The sequence below is a fragment of the Trichosurus vulpecula genome, chromosome 4 (assembly GCF_011100635.1).
Source record: "Trichosurus vulpecula isolate mTriVul1 chromosome 4, mTriVul1.pri, whole genome shotgun sequence".
Lineage (NCBI taxonomy): Eukaryota > Metazoa > Chordata > Mammalia > Diprotodontia > Phalangeridae > Trichosurus > Trichosurus vulpecula.
The window spans coordinates 58344652-58355442 of NC_050576.1; the positions used below are offsets into that span (position 1 = coordinate 58344652).

A 10791-nucleotide genomic window follows, 5' to 3' on the forward strand; every position below is an offset into this window, starting at 1 on the left:
TTGATATATTAAATATATGTGTATGTATAAGGCACCAAATGTATTTATTATGCATTTTGGTAGTTTAATTGATACTCTAAAATAAAAAAATCTTACCCACTTGCTCACTTCCCAACATTAGAGCCCAAATTTATTCTTGGGTCTTTTTTTCTTCTTTTCTTTTAAATTGCTGGTAATTTCACTAACAGAACTGTTTTCAGAAGAGAAACAATATTCATTCAGAATCATTAAAAAGCCTCTCCAGTTTAAAACAACAAAAAGTCTCCCAGCATTTATGTCATTATTTTGCTTAGCCCAAAGGTTGAAAAGCAAGATTAATGAAACTAAGAGGTGAGAAATCTACATGGGAGAAAAAGTCTAATCACATAAGTCTAATCTGGGAAATTTGATTCAGAGTGGAATGCATGGCAAAAAGTACTGGGACTACCAATATGTCCAAACAGACTGAAGTATCTATTCAAAAAGGTTTCTCTGTATAAGGCTTAAGATCATAAAGGATGTTACAATGCTAGGCTATGGATAAATGGGGGGAGAAGCAAGGGGGTGAATATATGATGTCAATATCATTTTTAAACTCCTAATCCCTACTTTTATTTCTGTACTCATTATCTCATTGATTTCTGTTTTTTTTTAAATTCTAGTTTAGTTGGTCTTTATCTGGGGGTGGGGGAAGGAAAGACCCAGAAAACACCTTGGATAAAGGATAGTTCCAGTCACCCTTTGCAAGCAAGAAAAGACTAATCTGCCTTTTTGGGGAGTGGGGGTGAAGAACTTCAAGACCAAGGTGGAACTGGGTTTATGAGATACAGATCAAATGAGTCTTCTGCAACTTAACGAAGCAGTCAACAATTTATTGCCTCATTGTGTTTGATTTTTTTATATCCCTCAAATTTTATTACCCCAGGAGCCAAGCCAAAAAAGATAAAGTCAAGCAAAACAAACAATTGCCTCTATAATTTCATTTGTGGCTTCCTTTTATGAGCAACTGCATGACTAGTGATCTCCAAGTAATGTTACTCTAACAAAATCAAATTGAACCCCTCCCCGCCCTCCACACCACCAGACACACACATACATACTCCTGTGAATGGATAAAATGTAGAACTGGTTTATTCCAAGTCTTAATAGAGATCCCTATCACTGCTGTATTTTCACTGCAGGGCTGCCAATCAGCAGGCTCCAAAGATATCCAGGACGTTATTGTGATATTCACTTTCTTTCTCCAGTTAAATCCCTTTCTTCAGATAATTGTTCTGTTCCAAAAATAAGAAAGTAGGGGAGGGAGAGCAACACAGAAGCCCTCCCTCTTAGGAAAGGTTTCTCAAGGAGATTTGCTGACATATGGGGAGTTATGATGTTGTGGGAACAGGCGATGATCACAGCAATACTAGCCCACACAGCCCCTAAGATGTCCAAAACAATCTAAGGGATGATGATAAACTTGTCCAAATATGTGAGGGGAAATACTCTAAGCCTGATGCACCCAGGCTCTGAGCACATGAAAGAAATAATATAAACTTGATTTTTACTTGGGATTTCTTCCAGAAGTCTTAATTATCTATTGTATTACCACATTCCCATTATTCAGCAGCCTCTTCTATTTCTGACTCAAGTCCAACTATAGTATTTGTTTGGAAGTAATTCAGGGAAAACTCCAAACCAACCAGATCACAGAGGAGCTCACTTAAATAGAGAACAACAGTTATATAGCAGGAAAGTATGGTTGCTTGTTAAATAATTTTCTGACTTTCTAAGACAGTTAAAGCCAGTATCTAAATATCCAGATTTGTATCACCTGCATCCATTTAGATGGCATAGTCCAGCCTCATAAACAAATCCAAAACATGATGGAATCCATACAAAGTTTGGACAAGTTACTCTCCTCCAAGAAACTTCATTGTGAATAAAAATGAGTGGACTCAGAACCATTTTCTATTTGTAAAGTGCTTAACACACCTAGCACATAGCGGATGCTTAAGAAATGTTTATTCCCTTTCTATTGTCTGTCTTCTACTTGATCTGGGTGATTATGTGAAGGCTATTTCCTAGGTCATTCTGGTGTATCATACCAAAGTTTAAGAGCACAAATATATACTCTTCACTGAATGGCGGTTCCTCCAAGATACTCAAACAACTTTTGGATTCATTGAGAAACATCAGTGAAATTTCTTGTTGGGCTTGTTTGAGAAAACAATTTGATGATGGAGGAAACTTCACATTCTTTAACTGGTTGCTTGGAATCATGGCGATACAGGGGATATGCCACTGGAGAACCACATAATAGTCAAATAGAACATTGTTCAAATTGCCCTTTTGCATTTCAGATCCATCTCCTATTTTAGCCGTTCGTATATTTTCATTTCCCAACAACTCAATATGAAATTTGAACGTTAGCACAAGAGAATTAGTTAAATTAGATTTCACGTTCCTCTGTCTTTTCTTCTTCATCATCACATTCCTGCCATATATGCCCAACTTCTATCTTAATCACTGTCCTCATGACAGCTTTGTGAGAATGCCCAGCCATTTTGCCCAGCTTTGATGTAATACTCTTTAGGATCTGTTATTTCCTCAAGGTGGCAATTCCCTCCACTAAGGCAGGTCACAACCTGTCTCTTACTTGGTTGTGATCCTAGAAAGTTGCTTGAAGCACATGGAATTTAAACAACTTACTCCAAATCATTTGGCTAGCAAGTGTAAGGATTGCATTTGAACCCATATCTTCCTGATCCCAAGATCATCAGGCTCTCCACAATGCCAAAATGCCCCCCAAATTAAAACTATAGAACTTTAATACTGAAAAAAGGGGAGGAGACAAGGTCTAAAATTTTTTAAGACTTGTTTTTTTCCCGTTTATAGATTTAGTTTACAAATTCATAGATGGTAAAGACCATGTCTTTTAAAACAAATTGGGTGTAGAGTATACTATATACAGTATTTTCTATTTAGGAATTGTTCGATAAATATTTGATAGTGATAATTTTGCTATCTCATTTAATAAGCTTATTTTAGAGAATCTATAAAAGAAGTTTATGCTATTAAAATTGAGGGGCAAAGTTTTCTTTAGATACAACATATCCCAGTACCTCTGATAACCCTCAAAGTTACAAGCCCCACAGTTAGCTAGATGAACAGTATGTCTACCATAATAAAAAATAGCTTTGTGAGTGGGGAGAGAACCCTGTTGAGTTAATGGGCTCAAACTATGTACAGAGCCTGGAAGGTTGAAATAGGGGGAGGGGGAGGGGAAGACATTGTAGTGTAAAGTATTTTAAGACTGACTTCTCCTTTTGACATTGGCAGGGTTCCTTAATGAAGATTTGCCACAGATAACTACATTGACCTTACAGTTTATCTTTGATTTTTCTTCTTCTTTTAAATAACAAACTGAATAAAAATCTACAACTTACATCCATTTCCAGGTTTTAAATTCTATGAGCATGGGCATGCCTTGAAGTTCATAAACTAAAATATAAAGACTTCGTAAACACAACATCAAAATCTGGAAAAATAAAATAAAGCAATGGACCAGCCATTTCAAATAGGCATGGTAGTTGAAATTGTAGAGACACAATATCTCAATGATTTCCTGGATTTTCCACTTTTCATCCAGAGATTTTTGGCACTGCATAATGACAACCTAAAAGAGAGGGGGCAGGGCAGTATGATATTTTTTGGAAACTGTCCTGTACTGTTTTCATATGAAAAGGGGGGAGAAGGAGAAAGCAAACCATACTATTTCAAAGCAGCACAATGTCATTGAAAAAAAAAATTCTTGTGAGTACACCCAGTGAGTCTAATTGTTAAGTGACAGTATTTTAGTAAATATCATTTCTCAAGGAATATGGTAGAATGAGTGCCAATATATCTGTTCTTTCTCAATGCCTTGTATTAAGACTCCTCAGGCACATCCCTATTGCACATTTTCAATAACACAAAGGGAACTATTTTCCAAACAGACTAATCCTCCTTTGATTCTGCTTATATACTTTAATCTGTTTTATTCCAGGGCCATATTTAATGACAATTGTGAAATATATGCAGGAAGTAGCCACTTCACACAAAGACAAGATTCAAGGCAGAGTCTTTTTCAATCACTCCCCTTTCCTCCCCTACTCTTCCTAGCCGTCTTAAGCTAATGTCTTTATTAACTAGGCATCTCCACCAGGGAAAGCAGCAGTACTCTCCACACAATCCCCAATCCCCATTTCCCACTCAAGCTCTGCCAGGAGAGAACAAGGAAATTCCTCTAACTCCCTTTTCCCTAGCCTCATCCAGCCTGACTCCTCTAAGAAACCAAGAAGCTAATACCAGTCTTTTCTTTAGGTCGCTGCCATAGCGGGAACCCCCTTCCTCTCAAAAATGTTGGAACTCCTTTAGAAACAATGAATCTGAACCTGTGACTGACAAGAGTCATATTAACTGGGGAAGAGATTTAGAGTAAGGTAGGGCAGTCTGAGCAGGGGGTGTAGAATGGGATCTCTGGCCCTCTTAACTCTGGTCTGAACCATCCCCAGGACCCAATAGAGCCTGATATTAGCTAAGGTAGTCACAAGAGTGACTTAGAAGGCAAGGAAGATTCTGGGAAGGGCAGTAAGGAAGTAACCCAGAGGAATTAAAGTTGGTAGAACCAACTCACATCTCATATGTCACCTCCACAGCAGCCTGAAAGATATTGCCAGAACTTGGAGACTTGACCCAAGGGGCTTGGCAAAGTATAGACAGTTCCGCTGGGAAAGATTCTTTTACTAAATAAAGGGCCCTTCCTCCACACACCCTTCCCGGTTTACCCCTGCTCTGAAACTGGTAACAGTAACGAGTTTCAAGCACTTTACACCTTGGCCCAGTAATAAAAACAGTACCATTCATTGCTCTGGAACACGCACTAATCAATATACCTTCCCTAACATACTGGGGACTCCAACCATCACAACAATCCCTGCGTCAGATGCTGCTGGCAAATGGACTCTGAAGGGATACTCTTCACGTGTGCACAGAAGAAGAGGGGACAAGAGAAGACAAGAAGCAGGTTCAAAGAAAGGATCGGGTCCCTTGAGTCCCTTGGGAAAGGACGAAAAATGGAAGGCCCGGGCGTCCTGTGGACTTTCCTGAGGCTCTTTATTTAAGTGAAGGGAGCCATAAGCAGTCGCGCCTAAAACGTGACGTAGAAGGCATTGGAGGCGTTGGGAAAAAGGAAGGAGAGACTGAGGAACAAGGGAGACAGTGGCTAGGTCCTTTGGGAGTTGGGACGGCAATGAAACGTGAATCCAGGCAGTTTCGTGTGTCTGCCCGTGTGTGTTTGTGTGTCAAATAGGGGAGGGGAGGGTCACGTATGGGGATTCTGTTTTGTGGTACTTATCGGTATACTTTGGTGTCCCCCAGTATGCCCCAGTCTTTGCACGTGCGTGTGCGTCTGTGGGCTTGTCTAGACTCCATGAGCGTCTGTCGACGCAGACAAAGGCAAAGCAGCGCTCTGGGCCCGCTCCGGGGACACGCGGGGGGATGCCGTCACTTACTTCTCATAGTCGTATTTGCAGTAGAGTTTCTTGTCTCTGTAGAAGCAGGTGGTCTCCAGGGGCTCTTTGCAAGAGGCGCACTGAACACACTGTTCATGCCAGAAGCTGTCATTGAGTCGTAGCAGAAATCTGTCCGAAATGACCCGCTGACAGCCCTCACAAACCGACTTGGGATTCACAGCTCTCCCTGCAAGCAGACAAATCAACACCGAGAGATTGGCACCGAAAGCCACCGAGAGCGCGCCAGCCCCTCCTTACCCTCCCCTGGGCTTGCCACCCCCGCTGTTGGCCCTTCAGCCCCAGCCGCCGCTAGGTTTCTGAGAGACACCTAACTTACTACGACAGCAAAGACTGCACTTCCCAGACAGGGTTCGAGCCAGAGAGTCGAAGAACGAATTAACGGAGCTGGCGAGAGCTACAGAGAAATGTCAGAACGAAATTGTCCTTTCCAATTAGTTGGGACCATTGGAATTCTGTTTTTGCTTCATTCTTACCCTGCCCGGAGGAAGGGGACGGGATACAGTAGAGAAGGCAGAAACCTACGTTTACGGGGGGGTGGGGGTGGGGGAGAGCGGAAGGTCTATGTAGGTATGAACACAAGCTCTAGCCGTTTAGGCAATGGAAGATTAATCCATAGTTAATGGTTGCTTTAAACGTCTTGATTCTGTATTAAGCACATTGCTTACCCGGGTAGATCGAATAAAACTATTAGATGGCCAACGAACGATTTTTAATAAGACATATTGAAAAAAAAGATTATTTACCGTTATTATTATAATACAATTTTTTTTCTACCGGGAATACCCCGAGGCATTGGGAAATCATGCCTGCATCTCAGCAATGATAATTATTTCTCTCTACAATGAACCCACAAAATTTCAACCTCCAGGACTATGGATGGGGAGGCCCTGGCGCCGTTTCCAGTTTGGTGACCCGACTCAAAAGACCTAGAAGAACCTGGGAGCAGCATGGAGACAGAAAACACCCCAAAGAAGCCCGATCTGATCAAAGATTGCCCTAAATCTCAGGGCGGGATGAACTACGGGTTCAGGAGGCCCAGAAAGATGAGGGGAACGAAAACCTCGAAGAAAATGCGAAAGAACTTGTCTTTTTCTTCCCCTTTAACGAGATGTGCCCCCCTCCTCATTCTAACAGGAATTTTGTGGGTGTTTTTTTTTTCTCAATTCGCTGGATTTAACACTCTTTCACAGCTCCAGACCGAAGCATGGGCTGGTCTCGGAAGGCATTATTTGAAGCTGTTAAGAGCGTGTGCTTTTGCAAATGAATTCAAGCCTTTACCCGTCTTTGTCTATGGTTTTTTTCTTTAGGGAAAGGACACGAAATGTATATAAAATGTGTATAGTACGAAATGGAAGACGGAGCAGTAAAGGGAGTGCAGCGAATGCCACACCTTCCCCAATCCCTGGAGGGAAATATTCTCAGATAGACGATATTGCACAGAGGGACAGGGGAGAAATATCCGAAATTTCTCCATTCTCGTCCAAGGATTTTTGTAGATTTATAGGTAGTAGTCTCTAGGTATTCAGCTAAAGGGGAGAGGAGGAGGAGGAGGGAGGGAGAGAGAGGGAGAGAGGGGGAGAGAGAGAGAGAGAGAGAGAGAGAGAGAGAGGGAGGGAGAGAGAGAGAGAGAGGGAGAGAGAGAGAGAGAGAGAGAGAGAGAGAGAGAGAGAGAGAGAGAGAGAGAGAGAGAGAGAGAGAGAGAGATCCCCTGGGTGGTGGAAAGAAAGACAAAGTTGTGAATTCTGTTCGAGTTCAAAGTTAAACTGCCGAGCACCTGGGCTGTCCGTAGCCTGGGAGGCTATTTCTACCTGGGCCAGGACTTAATTTGTCCGTTATCTGTTTACAGACTGAGTTTGGGGAAGTTGAGGAAGAATTGACAGAATGAGGAGAGATGCCCAAGGGGCTCACATTCTTCCCTTAAATTGGTTTATCCAGCCAGACTTATCTTTCCTTATTCCTTCCCTGTTAGAAGCTATAAAATAGTGTACAGGTTTAAAAATAAAGAAACGAAATTATCTTAATAATAACAAGAATAATAATGTAATCCACACCCGCCCTTTGCCCTGCCCAGCTGGGAGAAGGGAGATACGCAGTCACCACTTTGGATCCATCTCGGAAGAGGCTCAAAGGGAATTCAAACGACCATTTTCTCGTGATCCCCAATTCCAGCGCTCCCAGCGTAGCTGAGCCGCAACCGACACAGGAAGGTCGGTGGGGAGAAAGGGAAGAGCCTGGTCCTGTTCACTAAGGCCTGGAAGACCTCAGCAGCGGTAACCCGAGGCTCCCAGCTTCAGATCCGAAGAGTAAAAGGCTCTGCAGCCCATGCCTTCGCCGATAAGTTTCAGGCGTGATTTCATTTGGCTCCCTTCACTTACAGGAACCCCAGGAAGTGTTCCGCAGCCTCCTCCCGCCCTTCCCTTTCGCCCCGGGCTTCCAAGTCCGGGGAGGCAGAAAAGGCAAAGAAATAGCCTCGAACTTGAGCGGCGCCTGAATCTGACCCTACCTGACCAAGGGCAGAGGAGAAGGCCTCGAGATCCCCACCCTCCCATCTTCTCCCTCTCCCCAAGATGGGGAAAACTTGAGGGGAAGCAGAACCGGAAGAAAAAGGGGAGCCTTTAGAAGGCATCGATCTGCAAAGTGATTAAAATAGAGGGTTTTTAATCGCTTGCCACTTCTGGAAGAAGTTGCTCCTGTTCCCAGGCTCCTCCCGGGATTGGGGAATTCCGCGCTCTGTGCGCAGGGTTGGAGAGGCTGGCGTGGTTTCTGGGTTTGGTTTCGGTGGGGAAAGAATACCAAGTGAGTTGCGTTGCTGTGTGTTGTTCTGGAGGGAACTGCATCTACCCCTAAGTAAGTGCGAGAGGCCGAATCCTCTTACTTTCCAGAGGAATCCCAGAGAGAACTCCAAAGGAATCCGAGAGAGTTCTCTCCTCGGATGCTGCCCAAACTCGGCCCTCACTCAGTCCACGTAGAGGATCAGCGCTGAGACTTCGAGAAGGGCCACTGGGGAATCGTTGGAGACCCCAAGTCTCCACTTACCCAGCAACGAGGAAAAGGAGGCCGAGGTCTCGATCGCGCTCTGAAAGTTCTCTTCCATCTTTAGTCCGTCCAGCATGGTGAGGTTTCCGGGGATCAGGGAGTGGGAGGGGAGCCGACCTGGTTGGGAAAGAAGAGCAAAGGGACTTGCAGCTCCTCTCGGACTAAGCCTCCCTAGGCCGACCTGGACACACCACCGACAGGCGCCACACACCCAAGGGAAAGACAAGAGGGAGTGTCCGAGTTAGACAGAAAGAGGAGAGAAGAGAGGAGGGTCTAGAGGAGAGAAACATTGCCGGGAGGGGCGAGGAGGGGGCAGAGAAGGGGGTGGGTAGAGTGGCAGACAGGTCACAGAGAAGGTGCACGGGGTCGATCTGATTTCTTTCAATGACAGCGAAACGAATCTTTAGGATCAGGTCAGCTCCCCCCACCCCCTCTGCCCCGGGGTACCCCAAGTTTTCTCTCCACCTCCATCTCCAAAACCAGAGTACCCTTAATCCAGAAATCTGCTCACTTTTTTTAATCCAAGCGCCTCAGTGGAGTCTGGCTATTGGTAGAGGGTCAGTAAATGAAATGGAAATAGAGGAGTTAGCGTCTCTGTCTCTCTGCTTTGCTCTAGATACTTGCACCGGGTTTCCAGTCCCACCACCCACCCCTTCATCATCTCAGGCTCAGCATCGGCCTTCACCTCCGGGCCATTGGAAGAGTCTCGCGACCGAGATGAAGAGAAGGTGGCTTGAGCTAGCCTTCTGCGCTCTACCTCAGGGGACTGGTTGATTGGGGGCGCCCGACCGACCCTTTCCACTAGTCGCAAAGAGGGGAGAGAGGAGGCCCGAGTAGGGGAGGCGCAGGCCAGGGGGGTGCCAAGAGAGTCCTATCTGCCGGGACAAGCCAGGGCAAAAAAAAAGAAACCTTGGGGAGGAAACTGCACGGTTTCAGTATTGGATGCATTTCAAATAAACTTTGAACAACACAGGCATTAGTGAGCCACTAGACCCGGGCGGTGGAAGCGGGCAAACTTACCTGATTGGAGAGAGCCGGGTCTCCGAAGGAGAGACAAACAGCCAGGCTCCAGCTAGTTCTCCCCGGCAGGGTAGCGGCCCGGAGAGCGAGCTCCGCCGAAGAGAGGTCCGACCCAGGAGACGGCTAAGCTGGATGGGCAGCCGGAGGCGGGGCTGGTCCCCTGTTCCACTGCCACTTCCCTAAGCAGCCGGCCGCCCGTTCCCCTCACAGACCGGCCCACACTGCCGCCACTCGCGTCTGGGGCAGCGGGAGCCTCGGCTTCCCGGGATCCCGCTGTCCTGGCGGTACCCGGCCCGTGGGCCTACGGACCGCTCAGTGAGCTTCTCCGAGCCAGCTACGGGATGGAGAAATAGCGGGAAGCCTGGGTCCTGGGGTGCGGGTTCGGATCCTCTCTCCTTCTGGCGGATCCCGGGTGGCTGAGCGGTGTGTGTGTGTGTGTGTGTGTGTGTTGTGCTCTCCTGTAGGAGAGAAAGGAGAAAGGGGAGGGTCGGAAGCAAGTTCCTTGGAGGGGCTGGAATCAGCCTGGCTCTTCGTGTCCGAAGCGATCTGACCCACCTCCCAGCCTGGGCCACCTCTTCGCCTCACCTCGCTCCCTGCCTTCACAAAGTTTCCTCCCCTCCACGTGTAACTCTGCTACCTCATTGCACGCTTACTGCCTCGCGCATCTGCCGGCCCCTCAAAGGGAGAGAAGAAAGGGCTTCACTCCACCTGAACGGCTGTACGCCAGAAGCAGTAGCGTGGACTTTCCAACACACGCATGCCTGCCTATCCACACCCGTCCCAGCATAGGTGATGATAAGCCCCGAGCACTTCTCATTACTAGTATGCTAGGAACATGCTAGGCATCGTCCGCGGTTGCAGAGCTCATCTCTGCTCGGGAGTTCCTTATCATCAGATTCTCTTTTCTACCTGTCCTGATACCTAGGTTTTCTGCAGCCAAGTCCTCTGTTTATTAGGTAACTAAATAGCAGAGACAGTGTGTCCAGGTCACTTATCTAGTCACAGGCTGGCTGAAGCCCAAAGAGAGTACTCGACTGAAAGTCAGGGGACCTGGATTATCCTACCACTTACTAGTTGTGTGCTGTATAGCAAGTCATTTGCCTCTCTGAGTCTCAGTTTCCTCACCTGCAAAATGAGACGAATGTCTGTTTTCTAAGCTCTCTTTCAGCTTCAGTACTCTGAGACTCCACGTTCTTGA

At 45.9% G+C, this 10791-nt stretch overlaps 1 protein-coding gene across 1 annotated transcript in view; it reads right to left on the minus strand.

Annotated features, from left to right (window-relative positions):
* LMX1A (LIM homeobox transcription factor 1 alpha) overlaps window positions 1-10141 on the minus strand; it is a 191426-nt gene extending 181285 nt beyond the window's left edge. Inside the window, exons 1-3 of the mRNA XM_036757916.1 lie at window positions 9594-10141; window positions 8574-8690; window positions 5517-5703 (exon numbers count right to left, since the gene is read on the minus strand). Of these exons, the coding sequence (XP_036613811.1) occupies window positions 5517-5703; window positions 8574-8649 (263 nt within the window). The 5' untranslated portion in view covers window positions 8650-8690; window positions 9594-10141. The remainder of the gene's footprint in view (window positions 1-5516; window positions 5704-8573; window positions 8691-9593) is intronic.
* Window positions 10142-10791: the final 650 nt, after the last annotated feature.